The 22,595-nt window shown below is 36.4% G+C and overlaps 1 protein-coding gene and 1 long non-coding RNA gene across 2 annotated transcripts in view; both read right to left on the bottom strand.

The window, feature by feature from the left end:
* Positions 1-11,729, bottom strand: part of LOC125473682 — a 35,095-nt gene extending 23,366 nt beyond the window's left edge. Inside the window, exons 1-2 of the long non-coding RNA XR_007255505.1 lie at positions 11,217-11,729; positions 9,676-9,750 (exon numbers count right to left, since the gene is read on the bottom strand). This is a non-coding gene — a long non-coding RNA (uncharacterized LOC125473682). The remainder of the gene's footprint in view (positions 1-9,675; positions 9,751-11,216) is intronic.
* Positions 792-2,458, bottom strand: LOC125468014 (7-deoxyloganetin glucosyltransferase-like). Its single transcript, XM_009379674.3, has 2 exons — positions 1,817-2,458; positions 792-1,720 (listed from the first exon to the last, which is right to left on the bottom strand). Exons 1-2 carry the CDS (start codon positions 2,343-2,345, stop codon positions 792-794), a joined length of 1,458 nt encoding a protein of 485 aa, XP_009377949.2. The 5' UTR covers positions 2,346-2,458.
* Positions 11,730-22,595: the final 10,866 nt, after the last annotated feature.

Genomic DNA, 22,595 nt, shown 5'->3' with positions numbered 1-22,595 from the left:
GCATTTTCTTCCATATTTTCCACAGATCTCCTACATTGAATTCTAATGGTCTTCATCAGCATCACACGGGAATTAGAAACCAAAAAGCGGAAGAAATACCCAAAACTATTTTCTAACACCGATACATTTTAAATTTCGAGGACGAAGTTTCTTTAAGGTTTGTTTAAGCTTTTGCAAGAAGGTTTGTTTGAATAAGGAACAAGAATTCCATGCTAGGGTTGGTTGCCTTACGTATTCGGAACGAAGGACGTATTGTAAAGTAAAAACAAACTCAAGTTTAGTTTGTTTTTGTTAATTGCTCTGGAGTTATTCGTTTATTTATTTTTATTTTGTCACATCTTAATTATGAAATTTCATATTCTATTTTTGAGATGTGATTCGCACCTTAATTTGAGACTTGTCTATATTTTTTTAATTAGAGCATGACAATCCATGGGCACCATTGACTATCCCTAGTGGACTATAGTAGAGGGCATTATTTTTTCCTCTCTTTTGGTTTTTTTAACAAACCATAGAATAATCTACATTAAACTACGGGAAGGAGGATTCATACATAGAATTTCAAATGCAAAGACGAATGCTTTTAACAAACTGAGTTACAGCCACTTATTAGAACATGATATTATTTGACAGAATTTAAGATGGTGGTCGCAGGCTAAACATATAACTAGTTATTGAACCAAAAAACATTTAGGAGTGCAGTACATGCTTCCTCACATCTTGCTAGCCAGATAATTATCATTTGAGGCTATGGCCAACAATGAAAAAACATCAAAAGTTAAAGCTGACCTCTAGCTTTTCCTTAATAGCACACGATTTACGAAATTGTCGAAGTTCTTGGATGAAGAACCGTGACGACTAGTAGATTCTTCTGCAAGTTTCTTCAACTCCATGACCTTATTTTTCATCTTCTTAGCCTTCTTCCCCTCCATTAACTCTCTAACAAGCTTCTCTACTTCATCCCTCTTCACGTCATTATTGATTTCCATGCCAATGCCCCATTCATTGCAAGTATAGCGGCAGTCCATTTGCTGGTCGCAAAAGAATGGCCAACAGAGCATAGGCACTCCTGCAGTCAGGCTCTCAATGGTTGAACTCCAACCGCTGTGTGTTAAAAATCCTCCAACTGATGGATGGTTCAGCACATGCTCTTGTGGGCACCAACTTGCAAATAAACTTCTTTCTTTTGTTTCAGCCACAAACTCTGATGGCAAAATCGCTGATCCGCCAATTACCAAATCGGGTCTAATTACCCAGAAGAAAGGCAGCTTGCTGTTTGCTAGTCCCCATCCAAACTCAGCTAGATGTTCGGGTGTCATAACAGTTATACTGCCAAAATTCACGTACACAACTGAATTTGGCGCCTTACTATTTAGCCACTCGAGGCATTGAGTTTCTTCTTTCCATAGACTGTATCCAATATTCAAGGGATGTTCTGGTATCTGGTTGAGATGTAATTGAAGAGGGCCAATGGTATAAACAAGCGGAAGCATAGATGCGAGAGCATCCAAAACATCTCTCTCCAAGGCATCAAAAGTATGAAGAATAATTGCTGAAGCTTCATGAGCTCTATCAGTTGATTCCATCACGAAGTTGAAAAATAAGTCATTAGGATTTGTGGTTCGAAGGAAGGTTGGGAGATCCTTCAAACGGATACCCTTCATTCCTGGAATCCAATCTATAACCTTGTCCAAATAGCCATTTGTCAAACAACTCTCATCTACAACACACAAAAATTTACACACAAAGTTATGATTAAGCAATTAGAAGAGTTAATCATAAATATCAGTTTGTCCAATAGTTGTAAATATTTAACCTTTAAGTGGTGCAAGTCCTTTTTCGACCAAAGCACGAAGTTGTATAAAGCCCATGAAGCTGCATGCAGCAATAGTGTAGAACAGTACTATAGGGACTCCAATTTCTTCAGCAGCTGTGATTGTGAATGTGGACATGAAACCGTCTGAAATTATGTAAGTCACCCTAGGATTGTTGGATGTGGATAAGGCGTCGTTGTTGAGTTTATTGAGGAGGGCACGAAAGGGAGCCAAGAAATTCTGTTTTCTGACAGAGTCAGCAAGCAAAGCGACATCTTGGGTGGCATTTTCATCTGAATCAGGAAGGCCATCTGGGATGGCTTCGAACCGAAAATCAGGCAAGCCGTCAAGGGAGTTGGGGCCGAGAGATCTAAGAAAGCGCTTGTGGTTGAACACTGTGTTGACAAAGGTGATATGAAAACCTCTGTGGTGGAGAAGCTTTGCAAATTGAAGCATGGCCTTGATGTGGCTCTGAGCTGCAGCTGGAATACAAACAGCATGAGGCTTATTAGGTACCTCTCTGGTATCCATCCTTTATTTTCTGTATGCCTATTTTTTTTTTATTGTAGGCTCAGCGTTTGCAGAATGCACACTACTAATATTTATAGTGAGCACTTTTCAATATGTTTGTGTGAGGAATCTAGGAGCCTGTTTCATATGCAATTTAAATCCAATTTTTTTTTATTTATCTTAAATACAGTTTGTGAGTTTCAAGTCAATAATTCTTATTTGATAGGACTACTTTTTTAAAAAGTAAACTCAAAACCAATTTAAAAAATTAGTTATTTGTGAAAAATACAAAAAAACAAAAATAGTTTTTAAAGTTTTTAATCTGATCTCTCTCTGGTTGTCCTCCTATCAACTCTTCCTGTGTCATGATCTTCTTCTCTCCTCTCTCCTCTTCTTCTCTCTCCTCTCTCATCCAGTCATTTCCTTTTCTCTCCTCTCTTCCAATCTGTTATAATTTTCTCTCCCCTCTCTCATCTTCCTTTCTCTCCTCTCTCTCTTCAGATCATTTCCTTTAGTTTTCTCTGTCTCTCACTACAAATTCTCTCTCTCCGTTCCCTCTCCTCTCTCTTCCTTTCTTTCGATTTTCTCTCTTCCTTTCTTATTTATTTAATTGTTAAGATTTAAAAATAATTCGTACCAAAAGAAATGGTTTTAAGAAATAGTTGACACACCCCGACCGAGATCAGGGCATGCTGGTCGTCACGTGGAAGTGACGTAGCCATGTGCACAGTGCGGAAGCTAAAAGAAGTAATATAAAAGTACGAATAATTTAAAACTAGCATACATAATGTGATAAGACAAGTGCTAGCGTAAGTGAGACGCTGAATTCAGAGCATATAGCCTATAGCAGTCCAAAAGAAATGATACAACCATAGTACACCCGAAGGTGACCCTACATCGGTGAGTGTCTGTCAGAAATGCCGGGACGTCTTCTGGGAAAACCACCGAACCCGCTAAGCTACTAGAACCTGGAGGGGCGCAAAACAAAAGCATGAGTGGGCAAAAACAAAGCTCTTTAAAAACCATTTAATAAAATACATTCTAACCCCTCGCCGTAAAACCTGTATACTTCCCAGAAAATAAACGTATGTACGTATACATAGGTATGCCAAGTCATGCTCAAGGGTAAGCCAATCATGCTCACAGGTATGCCATCTCAAAACCTCATAATGATATGCAAGTGCTCAGGTATAAACCGTATCAATAACATGTTACTGGCAGCCGGAGTCACCTAAAGTGACCTGTACGGCTGAATCTAGAGCTCAAATCTCAATCTCAATAACTAAACCTGCCCACGAGTCGGAACCACCTGTAGTGGTCTGTACGACAGGCCTGGGTGTAATACATATAAACGCTCTAGTGCTACGATCACGTGAGGGCTGTGCGAATAATCGCGGGTCACCTACGAGTTGGAACCACCTAAAGTGGTCTGTACGACAAGACTGTGCACCTAACTTGGATTCCAAGCTGAGCGTATGGTGAGAGAGGTGAACGACACGTGAAGGACTGTGCCCTACTCTGGGCAGGAGTACTAACACCGGGGGTGCAGGTTATGAGCTCTCTAAACACCTCTAGCCACTATTTAATGCAATTGTTAATTAAGGCTTACCTGGCACTTACCTGTGCCTCCACAGCACCATTATATATATACATACACATAATTAAATATATAAATAAACGTATATGCAACTAACCATACATATCAACCAATAGCATAAAAGGAATGGCATGTCGCTAGTAATGCATGCAATGATGCATAAACAAATAACCCTTGGTGCATGGCATGAAACAAATAACCATTTTTAACAATTTCTGGAAATATAAATGTATATAGGTATATACGAAAAACCAAAAGCCCACTCACTGGTATGTGGAAGGGTCGTAGCCCCCCTGCCTCGAGTGAGCACGCTCGTCCTCGGGATACGTACCACCTATATGCGAAACAACTATAAAAACGTTAATTTTAAAGCACATAACCTTCCCTTCGAAATAACTTCTCATACATTGCTCAAAATGGACAAATGAATATACCAACGTGCTCTACACAACCTCAGGATCACAACCATAATTTTAGAAAAATTTTCCTCCGCCGCACGTGCCGCCACGCGCCGGCCAAGGCACGGCCACACGCGCCGGCCACGCGCAGGCACGTGTGGCGCACATTGACGGCGTCAACTGACGCCGTTAGGAATATTCCGTCAAAACTGACAGATTCCGTTAACGGCGTCAGGAATATTCCGTCAGAATTTTGACGGAATATTCCGTCACCTTCTCCGGCGAGACTCCGGCGCCGTCGCCGGAAAACCTGCAAATCGTGTTTTCTCCTTCATTTTTCAACCATTTTTCACGATCTTTATACCAAAATGAAGCCCTAAACTAGTAGAACACGATCCTACAAGTTTTAAGGCCTAAAAATACAAGATTATACCTGTCCAAATTCTCTAAAAACGGCCAAGCTCGAACCAAGCTTTTCTGACGTCCACTTCCGTCCAACGATACACTCCGAGGTTCCTTGGGACCTCACAAACACAACTACAAACTTCAAAATCCCAAAAACTAGCTAGATTAATCTTGCATGAACAGTACACGAATCTGCCATTGTAGATTCAACGTAAAAACAACGGATTTCATACCTGAAAATGGTATGATCGTGCTCCCCTCGACCTCACGATCTCGATTGTGAGCTTAGATTGTTCGATCTGTGGTGAAATAGTGTAGGTGTGTGTGTGTGTCCGTACCAGTTCAAAGGAAGAGGAAGAAGAAAGGGAAAGGGAAAGGAAACATGGGAGAGAGAGAGAGACAGGGAAAGGGACAGAGAGAGTGAGTGTGAGAGTGTGGGTGTGTGTGTGGCCCAACACATGCCCACACCACACGAAACAACCACTAAACGTAAACGAACCGAACTAGGGCAAAGTTGTAATTTCTCACGTACGTTAACATGAATTTTGGGACGGGATGTCACATAGTTTTGAAAATGATAAAAAAAAATTAATAGTATACCAAACGGGCCTAAGTTTTTGCAATTAAATTAATTTGCAAGATATAGAGTAACCAAAATTCTTTATGAGTACATGCATGGTTCGGTAAATTTCTAATGTGGGATATTTCTTCGTTTTCTCACACGTTTCCTTATGTGTGGAGAATTTTCAAGTTCAATATGTGAATAACCGAGTGACACGAAATACGTATAATGGTTAGGCTTCACATGTAAGCCAATTTTCTCTGATTCCTTGAATCACATACAAAATTTGTTGAAATTCCGATAGGGAACACTTCTTCACATCCTTTCATTCCTATTCTTATCTTCACACTAGCTCAGGCTGTGAAATAATTTTATTTGCAGAATCTTGAATGGAGTGATCCAAATTAAATAACTAGTCAATTGTCTTGGAATAAAATTTGTGTTGGTTGCCTTTGGATTTATTTGTAGGTCAAAGAATATTGCTGCAGTGACGGAAGACCACAACCATGTAATTAGAGGGGATGTAGAAGGAAAAAGACAAAGTTTTGAAGAAAGTTCTTTGGGGCTTTTGATTGGCCGAAGTAGGATTGGATTTGGCTATCTAAGACCAATTCCAATTTAATTAACAAACTGAATAATTTGAGATTATACTTTCTCTATATAAATTTTTTTTTAACAAATAATATATCTACACCAAGAGAGTGGAGGAGTGGATAAGTGGGCTAAACCTCATAATGGGTTAGGCTTAGCCCACTCCCCGCTCTATTAGCGTAAATAATATCGTTTGTTCATAAATAAATAAATAATAATAAATAAATGTTAAAATGAGCGGGAGATCTAGTTCAATTCTTGCCAAGACGAATCTAAATCACATTGCTACTAGCCTATTATGAGACATAGTTCACTCTCCTACACTCTTACTGTAGATAATATCGTTTGCTAAAAAAATTGAGTGACATAAATGAAACAAATCCAACACAAGCTCCACTAATCCAAAGGAATCTTTATAATTAGTCCAGATGAAGTCAACCTGATGGATCAACTTTGACAAAGGTAATATGAAAACCTCTAGTGTGCAGGAGTTTTGCAAATTTAAGCGTTGCCTTGATATGGCTTCACGTCGGAACTGGAATGCAAACAGCGTGAGGCTTAGTAGCTACTGTTGTGGCTGTTGAGAATGAATCTTACATTGATGAGAAGAGGGATCTTACATGTACTTATAAGTAGTTAGGCCACTCTTTATATTGTCAATTGGTTTTGTGGTGAAACCTCAACTTTTTCATGGTATCAGAGCATGTTGGCCCACGTGTGAAGCCTAATAGTAACACGTGCTCCATGTCATCCAATTCATGTTGTCCACGTGCTTGGCTTGAAAATTCGTCATACATGAGGGGCCTTGTGAAAATGTGAAAGTAAAAGAGTCTCACATTGGTGAAAGAAGAAATCTTGCAAGGACTTATAAGAGGTTCGGCTACTCTCTACATTTACAATTGGTTTTATAGTGGAACCTCAACTTTCTTTAAAGTGTCAGAGCGGGTTGTCTCACGTGTGAAGCTCAACGGCCACACATGCTCCACGTCACCGAGTTGTGTTGTCCACGTGTTAGGCTTGAAAATTTACCACACATGAGAGGTCAGGTTGAGAATGAATCTCATATTGATGAGAAGAGAGACCTTGCATGTGCCTATAAGTAGTTAGACTACTCATATTACCAATTGATTTTATGATGAAACCTCAATTTTCTTCAGTGCTTTCACGTCTTATGTGCTTGCATTGCAGTGCAGATTGTTTATAGTGCTAGTAGTGAGCTACTTTTCAACATATATGTGGTTTAAGTTCAATGGTAATCCATTTTCTTGTATTTGAATTTAGAGAGATCAAGTAAATTCAGGGAGATGTGAAAGAAAGTAGGCATTCTTTGAAAATAGAAGCCAGCAAAAGAAATATGTACTATAATGTAAGGGTTAAAAATCTGTACTTAATCACGAGTTCTCGACTTTTCCCCTAGAAAAAGAGAAATATGTACTATAATGTAAGGGTTAAAATTTTGTAGGCAAGATGCTTTAAGATAATCTGGTTAGTGATTTACCTCTAAAATCAAAGCCGACTGGCAATTAGTGGAACTGGACTTAGTGGACCTTCAGTTCTTGCGTCATTTCTCATTACAGAATCACGTTTTAATTTTTTTTTTTATATCACTAAGGGAAATGATAAACGCACACTATCTTTCTTCTTCAACACATATTATTGTTTAATTTTGTCTGTTATTTCTATTTTGATTATACAATCTGATGACCAAAAATATGGAAGGGTGGGTGAGAAGTTGAAAATTGGGTGTGAAAAATCAGCTCCCATTGCTAAAATATTCTGTAATCATCTCAATTTTCATAGGTAATATGTGGATTAGTTCTTCAAGTACTGCTCTCCTGAGGAACAAAGGTGCGCTAAATCCCAGCTATAGTGCAGGTTATTTTATTTTATTTTTTTTCGAAGATGGTGCAGGTTATTTATTCTTAGACAACAGTTGTTGCTATGTAGAGAGCTAGTCAACATTCTATTCTACTGCCCGCGGTAAACCTATTTCTTCTTCTCCTAGCCAAAAACCCTTTTTTAAGTATGGCCTGTTTTCATGGTTTCTTGGCTTTTTATTATTTTTCGTTCTTCTAAATTTAAGCGTTGCCTTGATATGGCTTTGAGTCGGAACTGGAATGCAAACAGCGTGAGGCTTAGTAGCTACCGTTGTGGCATCCATTTTGGATTATGTTTGCATCGCGGTGCAGCTTGTTTATAGTGCTTGTAGTGAGCTACTGTTCAACATATATGTGGTTTAAGTTGAATGGTAGTCCAGTTTCTTGTATTTGAATTTAGAGCGATCAAGTAAATTCAGGGAGAGATGTGAAAGAAAGTAGGCATTCGTTAAAAAATAGAACACAGCAAGACAGCTACTTGATCACGACTTCACGACTTTTCTACTAGAAACAGAGAAATGTGTACAATAATGTTAGCGTCAAGAATCTGTAGGGAAAAGTCTTTGAGATAATCTTGTCAGAGATTTGCTTTTAAAATCAAAGTCGCCATGCAACTAGCGGACCTTCTATTCTTGTGTCATTTTGCGTTATAGAATATCACTTTTAGCTTTTTTGTACATTGCTAAAGGGAAATGATAAGTGCACACTTTTTTTTTTCTTCTAAACATGGATAACTATTTGATCTTGTCCGTTGTTTCTATTTTTGATTATTGAATCTGATGTCCAGAAATATAAAAGGGTGAGTGAAAGGTTAAAAATAATGTGTGAAAATCAGCTCCCATGGCTAAAATATTCCGTAATCATTTCAATTTTCATAGGTTATAGTAGTAAATATGTCTGCGCGTTGCTGCGGAACTTGAATGCACCAACTTTAACTACATGAATAAGACACATTTAACTTGAAAAAAATTCAACGTAATCATGAACGAATAAAAGGGATAGATGAGTGAACAGTGTCGGTAAGATAAGCAGCTTGGCTTTTATATACATTCAACCGAGCTGATTACAAAAGATGTGGTTATAAAAAAAAAAAGCTCTGTTTCCTTGAGAAAAAGAAGCAACAGCCCCGTATGCTTGACCAATGGTTCCATACTCGTTTTCAATCTGGTATAATTGAAACAACAATTAACCCATAGAAAGGTTGTGTTAAGTGCTTCTGGAAAAAGGGTTTGCTGGACAAAATGTTAAGCCTGCTCTCTTTCATCCAAACAAATGATCCTTTAAAATTAGATAAAACCACTACTAATGCTCCCGACCATAAATTAGAACATACTCTTAGTCTTAAAAAAGTGTATCACATGTCTACTGGCAAGGCAAGATGTAACCCACTGAGTTTTCTGGTGACAAAATCACCAGCAACTAACTATATGTATAGGAGCCGGAATATGTATCACATCATTCTTTAGTGCTTATCAAGAGTATTTTCTATTAGCATGTTTACGAATTCTCTAGTATGTTGATCAAAAAGTAAACAAATTCTCTTATGTTTTCAGTAATCGTACTTGGCGGTGAAAAAAACAATGTTTACTGATGCATTCTAATTAAGGACAAATAATAATCCGCCAATGGAATTAGATCTACACAGTCAATTGAACATGTCAAGTAAAATCATATGGCAAGGTGGACTTCCTCTTCTGCATTTAATGGTGAATTGAAGACCAATGCCAGAGGTAAAACAAGAGTAAGTACAACCCGACTGCAGCAACAAAAACACAACTGACTTTCACACTACAAAAAAAAACACATACTTGCACCCAATGCATTTTTTTTTTTTTCTGTGTTGTATAAGAATAAAGAAGGATAACATTCCCCTGAAACCAAATTCTTCCCCCAATTTCTTGCAATAAAGAGGGAGACCAACCTTGTGTTCTCGGAGAACAGTAGAACAATTAGACACAACCAGACTGATCCAACTTCCCACTATGATAATGAAAAACTAAAATTAATAAAATAGCTCAAATCATATCAAAGTATGTCACAAAGTACACCATTTGATAATCAATAAATTTAACAAAAATGGATTCAACTCACTCCAAGGTAAGCAAGCTTATTAATCATCTTGTCATAGTAGTAAGTGAACTTGAAATTCCCCTCTAACGTGATCAACCCTTTTTTATCCATAGTTAAAGACCCTAAAAATGTAAACGCCTTATCCATACTTTAAATTTACACCCTTACACCCCCATTTTCCTAGACTTTCTCAGGAACAAAACAAAACATATAACACTCAAAATCCAAATCAAACAAACTAAAATAACCGAGGGGGAGACCCCCATCATGCTCTCTAAGGACATTGCAATGATTTGAGGCAACCAGAGTGATCCAAGTCCTTACTGTGATCATGAAAAATTATAATTAATAAAATCACTCAAATCATATACAGCATATCACAAACTATGCCATCTGATAATCAATGAATTTAACAAAATTTAAAATGAATTGGAGTCGCTCCAAACAGTGATATTATACATATACATTTACAACAACAAAAAATTCAGTTTATAGCAACTGGGATCAAAATAAAAATACAAAACACTAATTTAAGTATCCCACACACAAAAACTTCGCACAAAGATCATTAAAAAAACCACCCAAAACAACAACAGAGATAACCAATATGAGAAAAAAAAACTCTAAAAATTTAAATTAACAGTTTAAAATTTTAATTCAGAAGAAACGATATTAGTTAAATAACCTAGAATGTAAAATTAATACAGAATAACAGAGATAAACACATTCTCAATTCTCTTTTGCAGGCAAAAAGACAGAAACTGTTTAAAACAAAAATAGTTGAAGAGTTTAAAAATTTAACTCAGAAGAAACCATATTAGTTGAGTCAACCTAGAATGTAAAACTAATACAGAATAACAGAGAAAAACACATTCTCAGTTCTCTTTTATGGGCAAGAAGACAGACACCGTTAAAAAAAAAAGTCAAAACTTCACTCTGTATCAATTAATCAATAGTCTAAAGTATGAAAAAAATTTGATTTCAAAGCCTTCCTTAGGAACTATGGTATCCATGAAACCTCAAGCTGCAAGGAAATACTGCTTTTGGAAATTTTCAATATAAATGGTTTTGCAAACCAGCCACTAATGAAACATCTAATTTCAAACAAATAATAAAAGCTTTCTTTAACTGACACATTATCCTTCTTCTTTCCTCCCATTAACTTCCCACCCTCCCTATTAATCCTTCCATTTTGAAACTCCTCCTTAATTCTTGCTATTCTGCACAAAACCTGCCAAATCTTTCCCTCACTTCTCAAAACCCAAATAATCACTTCAAATGCACAAAATTACAATTAAATCAATATTACATTACACAAAATGACATTCAAAACCATAATACACTAAAACCAAGGGTGAATTCAACACCCTAAATAAGTGGAAGCATTCGTACCTCAAATGAATTTGCAGCTTAATTTTCTTGCTGACAAACCGTGACCTATAAAACCAAATTACATATATCAACATAAAGGAATCAATGTAAGAAACCAAAGTACCATTTGAAATACCAGTGGCATAGCCTCTTGAGCTTCGAAGCATGAAAATTCCAAAAAATACGCAATCTTTGAAATACTCATTTCAATTAAACATCAGAAGAATTTTCCCTTCCAATTCAAAGCTTTCAAAAAAATTGAAAACTTCAAATTCTCAGTGACCAAGCAGGACATTAACCAATCAAGATCCTAAACCCACAAAATCAATCCTAAAACGAAACCTAATAAAGTACTATGTACATATATAACATGTTAGCTTTCTACTTTAAGAAAAATTATTAAATTGGGGAAGTGATCAAATGGGATGGGTCTTCCCTATTAAGCAGCAGGATTAATTCCAACAAAAGAAAACAATATGATCAAGATCAAGAACAATGCATGCAACAAAGAGACAGAGAGAGGGTGTGTGGAAATTAGCAGGGTGGTAGAATTCCACACAGAGAGATCCTGAGTGACGTTGGAGATCTCTTCCTTAGCTTTCTTAAAAAGATTTCAGCATACGAACTCCTACCCAGTCAACCTCACACAAAATTAGTTCAAAATTAAACATCTAGTCCCTAAATTAACAAAAAAAAAAAAAAAAAAAGACAAAATCTAGCGAGAGATCCAGCCATCCGTACAATAATCGGATAAACAAACACCAATAAAAAGAGGAAAGGAAGAGATTCTGACAATATTATTATCTTAATTATTGGAATTGTACGGAACTTAGAGAAATGCATGCTAAAATGTACTTATAACGGTGTTTAATTATCAGAAAACTAAAATTATCTTTTTTGTAATTTTCAAGTTGTTGAAAAAAAAACATGTATACCCGTTAAAAAAGGGGTAAATGGGTAAAAAAATGATAAACGGGTAAATGAGTAAACAGTTATGGTTAAATGGGTGCACGGTTATGAGTATGGTTAACTGTTTATAAACGTTAATGGGTATGTGTATAACCGTTTATGTAATTACCTAATGCGTAAACGGTTATAATGGTATGAACATAAGCGGTTATGAACAAATAACCATGGTTACCCGCTCGCCATAACCGTTGCTCATTTCTACTCACATCCCCGAAACTACCGAATGAAGAATGAAGAGGCGATGGTAATTTTGTAAATCAAACCATAAGTTCTAAACAATGAATTTAAAACAGTGCATTGCCTGTTGAATGAGACGAAAAAACTGAAAACCCATACCGCTCCCATACCTCTCTCTGTCATTCTCTTCTCACTGATCATGTGCGGTAACCCATTAACCCCAAAAAATGCACACATCCATGCTTTCTCCTTTCTCTCTCTTTCTCTCTCTAAAATCGGAGAAAATTCCATAGGTCCTGACCTAGCTAAATCTCTCTCACTCAGTCGAAACTCGTAGCTCCCATCTCCCTCCAATCTATCAGTCCCTCTGTCCCCCTCCTCTCTTCCCCCTCCCCCAACAACCCTCTGACTGATGCATCAGCCACAGGACACCCACCCGCACATCCCTGCCGAAAATCCTCTCCCCTGACGAAAATCTCCCTCTAACCCATCAACCCTTCTATCCCCCTTCCCTCTCTCTCCTCGAGTCAAAAGCCCAAATCCAGCCGAAAGACACAAAACCCGTTCTTAAGCCCGTGGCAATCTTGTAAATAAAGCGAAATTTGAGCTGATCAAATCAGCCCGGCGGCAAAGTGAAATGCATCCAAAATTGGACAGTGGCACTTCTCCCCCTACTTTAGAAATCAGTCCGGTGGCAAGCTCGTAAATAAAATAAAATGTATCCAAAATTGTGCCACTTCTCCCCCTAGACTAAAGTAATGTGGATTAGTTCTTCAAGTACCGCTCTACTGAGGAACAAAGGTGAGCTAAATCGGGCTATAGTCCAGGTCATTTATTCTTAGAGAACAGTTGCTACGTAGAGAGCCAGCCAACATTCTATTAATCTATTTCGTTGCCAGCAGTAAACCTATTTCTTCTTCACCTAGCCAAACTCTTATCTAAGGCAAGTGATCATTTACAACAGTGATAGAAAGATGTTGAGCTATTGCATGACAATGTGGTTTTAAACTTCGTCGGTAACTAATCTAACAAAATCTATCATTTGACCCAAAAAAAAATTTAAAAAAAAAAAAAAAAACCACCCTTCTCTAAGCACTAGTGACTAGGCCATTTGGTCAAATTTCCTCAAATAGTTGGCCTGTTTTCATGGTTTCTTGGCTTTTTTTTAAATTCTTCTAAATTTTATTGTTTTTTAGTTTATTCTACTACTAGTTTGCTTCATCTTCTAATTTTTTCTTACACTTTTCTTCAAGCTCCAAAACCACGAAGTGGCATATAATAGCGTTGCTTCTTCATCTTCAAATTCAAGAACTTCATTCAAATTCTTTTGCTAGACGTTGAGTTAGTTATATTAAACTATTTGAAATGTTTTGATAGGTTATATATGAGAACGTCATTACAATAATGACAAGGTATCGAAGTTTGCAGAAATCATTTTATTATGGATAGAAAAGGTAAATTAAGTAGCCCAAAGCTTCAGCTTACCCGACTAAAAGTTCGTGGCTCCGTCCCTGACAAGCACCTACTCAATTCAGTAAGGAGCGACAATGCCCTAGGTCTTCAACACATATTTTTGTTTAATTTTGTCTGTTATTTCTATTTTGATTATACAATCTGATGACCAAAAATAGGGAAGGGTGGGTGAGAAGTTGAAAATTGGGTGTGAAAAATCAGCTCCCATTGCTAAAATATTCTGTAATCATCTCAATTTTCATAGGTAATATGTGGATTAGTTCTTCAAGTACTGCTCTCCTGAGGAACAAAGGTGCGCTAAATCCCAGCTATAGTGCAGGTTATTTTATTTTATTTTTTTTCGAAGATGTTGCAGGTTATTTATTCTTAGACAACAGTTGTTGCTATGTAGAGAGCTAGTCAACATTCTATTCTACTGCCCGCGGTAAACCTATTTCTTCTTCTCCTAGCCAAAAACCCTTTTTAAGTATGGCCTGTTTTCATGGTTTCTTGGCTTTTTATTATTTTTCGTTCTTCTAAATTTAAGCGTTGCCTTGATATGGCTTTGAGTCGGAACTGGAATGCAAACAGCGTGAGGCTTAGTAGCTACCGTTGTGGCATCCATTTTGGATTATGTTTGCATCGCGGTGCAGCTTGTTTATAGTGCTTGTAGTGAGCTACTGTTCAACATATATGTGGTTTAAGTTGAATGGTAGTCCAGTTTCTCGTATTTGAATTTAGAGCGATCAAGTAAATTCAGGGAGAGATGTGAAAGAAAGTAGGCATTCGTTAAAAAATAGAAGACAGCAAGACAGCTACTTGATCACGACTTCACGACTTTTCTACTAGAAACAGAGAAATGTGTACAATAATGTTAGCGTCAAGAATCTGTAGGGAAAAGTCTTTAAGATAATCTTGTCAGAGATTTGCTTTTAAAATCAAAGTCGCCATGCAACTAGCGGACCTTCTATTCTTGTGTCATTTTGCGTTATAGAATATCACTTTTAGCTTTTTTGTACATTGCTAAAGGGAAATGATAAGTGCATACTTTTTTTTTTTCTTCTAAACATGGATAACTATTTGATCTTGTCCGTTGTTTCTATTTTTGATTATTCAATCTGATGTCCAGAAATATAAAAGGGTGAGTGAAAGGCTAAAAATAATGTGTGAAAATCAGCTCCCATGGCTAAAATATTCCGTAATCATTTCAATTTTCATAGGTTATACTAGTAAATATGTCCGCGCGTTGCTGCGAAACTTGAATGTACCAACTTTAACTACATGAATAAGACACATTTAACTCGAAAAAAATTCAACGTAATCATGAACGAATAAAAGGGATAGATGAGTGAACAGTGTCGGTAAGATAAGCAGCTTGGCTTTTATATACATTCAACCAAGCTGATTACAAAAGATGTGGTTACAAAAAAAAAAAGCTCTGTTTCCTTGAGAAAAAGAAGCAACAGCCCCGTATGCTTGACCAATGGTTCCATACTCGTTTTCAATCTGGTATAATTGAAACAACAATTAACCCATAGAAAGGTTGTGTTAAGTGCTTCTGGAAAAAGGGTTTGCTGGACAAAATGTTAAGCCTGCTCTCTTTCATCCAAACAAATGATCCTTTAAAATTAGATAAAACCACTACTAATGCTCCCGACCATAAATTAGAACATACTCTTAGTCTTAAAAAGTGTATCACATGTCTACTGGCAAGGCAAGATTGTAACCCACTGAGTTTCTGGTGACAAAATCACCAGCAAACTAACTATATGTATAGGAGCCGGAATATGTATCACATCATTCTTTAGTGCTTATCAAGAGTATTTTCTATTAGCATGTTTACGAATTCTCTAGTATGTTGATCAAAAAGTAAACAAATTCTCTTATGTTTTCAGTAATCGTACTTGCGGTGAAAAAAACAATGTTTACTGATGCATTCTAATTAAGGACAAATAATAATCCGCCAATGGAATTAGATCTACACAGTCAATTGAACATGTCAAGTAAAATCATATGGCAAGGTGGACTTCCTCTTCTTCTGCATTTAATGGTGAATTGAAGACCAATGCCAGAGGTAAAACAAGAGTAAGTACAACCCGACTGCAGCAACAAAAACACAACTGACTTTCACACTATAAAAATAAACACATACTTGCACCCAATGCATTTTTTTTTTCTGTGTTGTATAAGAATAAAGAAGGATAACATTCCCCTGAAACCAAATTCATCCCCCAATTTCTTGCAATAAAGAGGGAGACCAACCTTGTGTTCTCGGAGAACAGTAGAACAATTAGACACAACCAGACTGATCCAACTTCCCACTATGATAATGAAAAACTAAAATTAATAAAATAGCTCAAATCATATCACAGTATGTCACAAAGTACACCATTTGATAATCAATAAATTTAACAAAAATGGATTCAACTCACTCCAAGGTAAGCAAGCTTATTAATCATCTTGTCATAGTAGTAAGTGAACTTGAAATTCCCCTCTAACGTGACCAACCCTTTTTTATCCATAGTTAAAGACCCTAAAAATGTAAACGCCTTATCCATACTCTAAATTTACACCCTTACACCCCCCATTTTCCTAGACTTTCTCAGGAACAAAACAAAACATATAACACTCAAAATCCAAATCAAACAAACTAAAATAACCGAGGGGGAGACCCCCATCATGCTCTCTAAGGACATTGCAATGATTTGAGACAACCAGAGTGATCCAAGTCCTTACTGTGATCATGAAAAATTATAATCAATAAAATCACTCAAATCATATACAGCATATCACAAACTATGCCATCTGATAATCAATGAATTTAACAAAATTTAAAATGAATTGGAGTCGCTCCAAACAGTGATATTATACATATACATTTACAACAACAAAAAATTCAGTTTTTAGCAACTGGGATCAAAATAAAAATACAAAACACTAATTTAAGTATCCCACACACAAAAACATCGCACAAAGATCATTAAAAAAACCACCCAAAACAACAACAGAGATAACCAATATGAGAAAAAAAAACTCTAAAAATTTAAATTAACAGTTTAAAATTTTAATTCAGAAGAAACGATATTAGTTAAATAACCTAGAATGTAAAATTAATACAGAATAACAGAGAAAAACACATTCTCAATTCTCTTTTGCAGGCAAAAAGACAGAAACTGTTTAAAACAAAAATAGTTGAAGAGTTTAAAAATTTAACTCAGAAGAAACCATATTAGTTGAGTCAACCTAGAATGTAAAACTAATACAGAATAACAGAGAAAAACACATTCTCAGTTCTCTTTTATGGGCAAGAAGACAGACACCGTTAAAAAAAAAAAGTCAAAACTTCACTCTGTATCAATTAATCAATAGTCTAAAGTATGAAAAAAATTTGATTTCAAAGCCTTCCTTAGGAACTATAAAACGTATCAATGCATACATTATGATAGCGATGATGGTATCCATGAAACCTCAAGCTGCAAGGAAATACTGCTTTTGGAAATTTTCAATATAAATGGTTTGCAAACCAGCCACTAATGAAACATCTAATTTCAAACAAATAATAAAAGCTTCTTTAACTGACACATTATCCTTCTTCTTTCCTCCCATTAACTTCCCACCCTCCCTATTAATCCTTCCATTTTGAAACTCCTCCTTAATTCTTGCTATTCTGCACAAAACCTGCCAAATCTTTCCCTCACTTCTCAAAACCCAAATAATCACTTCAAATGCACAAAATTACAATTAAATCAATATTACATTACACAAAATGACATTCAAAACCATAATACACTAAAACCAAGGGTGAATTCAACACCCTAAATAATGGAAGCATTCGTACCTCAAATGAATTTGCAGCTTAATTTTCTTGCTGACAAACCGTGACCTATAAAACCAAATTACATATATCAACATAAAGGAATCAATGTAAGAAACCAAAGTACCATTTGAAATACCAGTGGCATAGCCTCTTGAGCTTCGAAGCATGAAAATTCCAAAAAATACGCAATCTTTGAAATACTCATTTCAATTAAACATCAGAAGAATTTTCCCTTCCAATTCAAAGCTTTCAAAAAAATTGAAAACTTCAAATTCTCAGTGACCAAGCAGGACATTAACCAATCAAGATCCTAAACCCACAAAATCAATCCTAAAACGAAACCTAATTAAGTACTATGTACATATATAACATGTTAGCTTTCTACTTTAAGAAAAATTATTAAATTGGGGAAGTGATCAAATGGGATGGGTCTTCCCTATTAAGCAGCAGGATTAATTCCAACAAAAGAAAACAATGATCAAGATCAAGAACAATGCATGCAACAAAGAGACAGAGAGAGGGTGTGTGGAAATCAGCAGGGTGGTAGAATTCCATACAGAGAGATCCTGAGTGATGTTGGAGATCTCTTCCTTAGCTTTCTTAGAAAGATTTCAGCATACGAACTCCTACCCAGTCAACCTCACACAAAATTAGTTCAAAATTAAACATCTAGTCCCTAAATTAACAAAAAAAAAAAAAAAAAAAAAGACAAAATCTAGCGAGAGATCCAGCCATCCGTACAATAATCGGATAAACAAACACCAATAAAAAGAGGAAAGGAAGAGATTCTGACAATATTATTATCTCAATTATTGGAATTGTACGGAACTTAGAGAAATGCATGCTAAAATGTACTTATAACGGTATTTAATTGTCAGAAAACTAAAATTATCTTTTTTATAATTTTCAAGTTGTTAAAAAAAAAACATGTATACCCGTTAAAAAAGGGGTAAATGGGTAAAAAAAATGATAAACGGGTAAATGGGTAAACAGTTATGGTTAAATGAGTGCACGGTTATGAGTATGGTTAACTGTTTATAAACGTTAATGGGTATGGGTATAACCGTTTATGCAATTACCTAATACGTAAACGGTTATGATGGTATGAACATAAGCGGTTATGAACAAATAACCACGGTTATCCGCTCGCCATAACCGTTGCTCATTTCTACTCACATCCCCGAAACTACCGAATGAAGAATGAAGAGGCGATGGTAATTTTGTAAATCAAACCATAAGTTCTAAACAATGAATTTAAAACAGTGCATTGCCTGTTGAATGAGACGAAAAAACTGAAAACCCATACCCCTCCCATACCTCTCTCTGTCATTCTCTTCTCACTGATCATGTGCGGTAACCCATTAACCCCAAAAAATGCACACATCCATGCTTTCTCCTTTCTCTCTCTTTCTCTCTTTAAAAATCGGAGAAAATTCCATAGGTCCTGACCTAGCTAAATCTCTCTCACTCAGTCGAAACTCGTAGCTCCCATCTCCCTCCAATCTATCAGTCCCTCTGTCCCCCTCCTCTCTTCCCCAACCCTCTGACTGATGCATCAGCCACAGGACACCCATCCGCACATCCCTGCCGAAAATCCTCTCCCCTGACGAAAATCTCCCTCTAACCCATCAACCCTTCTATCCCCCTTCCCTCTCTCTCCTCGAGTCAAAAGCCCAAATCCAGCCGAAAGACACAAAACCCGTTCTTAAGCCCGTGGCAATCTTGTAAATAAAGCGAAATTTGAGCTGACCAAATCAGCCCGGCGGCAACCTCGTAAATGGAGTGAAATGCATCCAAAATTGGACAGTGGCACTTCTCCCCCTACTTTAGAAATCAGTCCGGTGGCAAGCTCGTAAATAAAATAAAATGTATCCAAAATTGTGCCACTTCTCCCCCTAGACTAAAGTAATGTGGATTAGTTCTTCAAGTACCGCTCTACTGAGGAACAAAGGTGAGCTAAATCGGGCTATAGTCCAGGTCATTTATTCTTAGAGAACAGTTGCTACGTAGAGAGCCAGCCAACATTCTATTAATCTATTTCGTTGCCAGCAGTAAACCTATTTCTTCTTCACCTAGCCAAACTCTTATCTAAGGCAAGTGATCATTTACAACAGTGATAGAAAGATGTTGAGCTATTGCATGACAATGTGGTTTTAAACTTCGTCGGTAACTAATCTAACAAAATCTATCATTTGACCCAAAAAAAATTTTAAAAAAAAAAAAAACCACCCTTCTCTAAGCACTAGTGACTAGGCCATTTGGTCAAATTTCCTCAAATAGTTGGCCTGTTTTCATGGTTTCTTGGCTTTTTTTTTAAATTCTTCTAAATTTTATTGTTTTTTAGTTTGTTCTACTACTAGTTTGCTTCATCTTCTAATTTCTTCTTACACTTTTCTTCAAGCTCCAAAACCACGAAGTGGCATATAATAGCGTTGCTTCTTCATCTTCATATTCAAGAACTTCATTCAAATTCTTTTGCTAGACGTTGAGTTAGTTATATTAAACTATTTGAAATGTTTTGATAGGTTATATATGAGAACGTCATTACAATAATGACAAGGTATCGAAGTTTGCAGAAATCATTTTATTATGGATAGAAAGGGTAAATTAAGTAGCCCAAAGCTTCAGCTTACCCGACTAAAAGTTCGTGGCTCCGTCCCTGACAAGCACCTACTCGATTCAGTAAGGAGCGACAATGCCCTAGGTCTTCTATTCGTGTTGATATTGTTGGACTTTCAATCAAAAAAATTTCTAAGACAAATAAGATCAATTTATTAAAAACAATGACTAAACAAAACCGAAGATGTAGTAGCAGGATAAACATGTTGCCAGTTCTTTGCACCGATAACATTTAGGCATGCAATACATGTTTCTTCTTAGTCCTTATATATGAAGAGCATCTAGATCTTTCTAAACTGAATTTGATTCACTAATTTTTCTAAGTTTGCAGATGAAGAACCGTGTGGACCAGTGGCTTCCTCTGCCAATTTTTTTCACCTTCTCTCCCTCCATTAACTCTTTAACAAGCTTCTCAGCACCATCTCTCTTCACATTTTTATCAATATCCGTACCAATGCCCCATTCTGTGCATGTACAGTGACAGTTTGTTTGCTGATCAACAGAGAATGGACAACGCAGCATAGGCACTCCTGTAGACACACTTTCCATCGTCGAATTCCAACCACTGCGTGTCAGAAATCCTCCAACTGATGGATGGTTAAGGACTTGCTTTTGAGGGCACCAACTCGTTATTAGACTTCTTCCCTTGGTTTCATCCACAAACTCGGGTGGCAAAATGCTGATTTACCAACTAGCAAATCAGGCCTAACTACCCAGAAGAAAGAAACCTTGCTATTTGCAAATCCCCAACCAATTCTTTATCTTTGAGTGGTGCAAGTCCTCTTTCCACCAAAGCAGGATATTTCATACGGGCCATAGAGCTGCTTGCTGAAAAAGTAAAGAGCGATGGGAATGCCAAATTATTGAGCTGCAGTGGTTTGCGAATGCCATGAAACCATCTGAAACAATAAAAGTCACTGGTGGGGTACTATTGTTGACGAGGTCATGGAATTGTTTTTTATGGAACCAGCACTATTTTAAAAATCTCTGCCTAGCGCCGTCTAAGAGTTAGAAGGCTGGTCACCGTTCCGATTAATGCCTAGGCATCTGAAAATTAAGAAATGATGCCTAGATTTGCTGAAGTGCCCGCCTAGACCGCCTAGGCACCCGCCTAGGTTGCGGCTTACTTAGACAAAAAATAGATAACTTTCATTTTGCATTTTTTTTTTCAATAAATTGTAAGAAATTTGTTGTAGACTTAAATGAACACACATTATATTCTTGTTCTCTATGTTTTCACTATATTCCAATACTTCATAATATATATCTTTCTATTTTGTAGTTTATAATGAAATTGTTTATATTTTAAGTATAAACTGACACTTATTTACACAAAATACAATAGATTTACATAAATATGCCCAGTCCCCCTAAGCGCCTGCCTAACCGCCTAGGCGCTAAACCCCAACACGCTGTCCGACTAGCACCTAATATCTTTTAAAACCTTAGGAACCAGCAAGCAAATTGAAGTCTAGGGTGCAAACTTACAAAAAGTAACGCCCGGATGTACTATAACTTTGGCAGTGCCGATTAAATTAACTGGGTGAAGACAAAGCCAAATTAAAAGAACAAATTAAAAATGTGAAGAATAGCCAAAGCTAGCTCCCCGCGGTTCTTTTTGCCTGATCTTTTTAGGATAACATTTAAGTGGCTAAAATTATCACGAGTACTCTATAGGCACAAAAAGACATATTATCAATGATAAAACATATTTCAAGTCACATTCTGAGCTCGGTTTTTTTTTATGTATAAGTTGTGTGGAGGTACCAAGTAAAAACAAAAACAAAGATAGAGGCTAGTTTTTATAATAATGTTTATTTTACTTCTCATTATAAATGATTGATTTATTTAAACAGTAATTCAGGGAGATTTGACAGAAAATTGGCAATGTTTTGAAAGAAAGGGGATTTTTTTTGAGTAATATCATTCAACTAGTGGAGTACTAGGGCAAAGGGAAACTTTTGAGTAATATGACCCAAACATATCTCCAGAGAAAATTCAATTGAGCATCTTCACCTGTTAGTGGAGGGCAAGAGCAATAAAATTGTTCTTATTATTCACTCTAAATAGTAATTGTCTTTGTGTAAATACACCCGTTTGGAAGAAGAAAAGGCAACGGCAAGTACTATTCACAAATATTGTTTTTATGCTTTGTGATTTGTAATTGTGTACTTGGTATTTAACTCTGATAATTTTACTTTAAATACAAATCAAAACATAGCATTACAAACAAGCATAATTAAGTCAAAATAAAGGCAAATGAAGAAGATGGTTAAACTTCTTAAGTGTTTAATTTTAAGTGTGTTGTTAAAAAACACTTGTACTTTTTTTTAGAATTATTTGATATTTTTTTGCTTTTTTTTTTT

The sequence above is a fragment of a genome, unplaced genomic scaffold, assembly GCF_019419815.1.
Source record: "Pyrus x bretschneideri cultivar Hongxiangsu unplaced genomic scaffold, Pyrus_bretschneideri_v1 Contig93, whole genome shotgun sequence".
Taxonomy (NCBI): domain Eukaryota; kingdom Viridiplantae; phylum Streptophyta; class Magnoliopsida; order Rosales; family Rosaceae; genus Pyrus; species Pyrus x bretschneideri.
Note: the sequence above shows the minus strand (reverse complement) of the source record. Positions and strands in the feature narration are given on the sequence as shown.

Excerpts from the sequence above, each read along its gene's own strand:
- LOC125468014 (XM_009379674.3), bottom strand. The coding sequence starts at position 2,345 with ATGGATACCAGAGAGGTACCTAATAAGCCTCATGCTGTTTGTATTCCA. Across the intron at positions 1,721-1,816 it reads AGGACTTGCACCACTTAAAG|ATGAGAGTTGTTTGACAAAT; the intron begins GTTAAATATTTA and ends TGTGTGTTGTAG.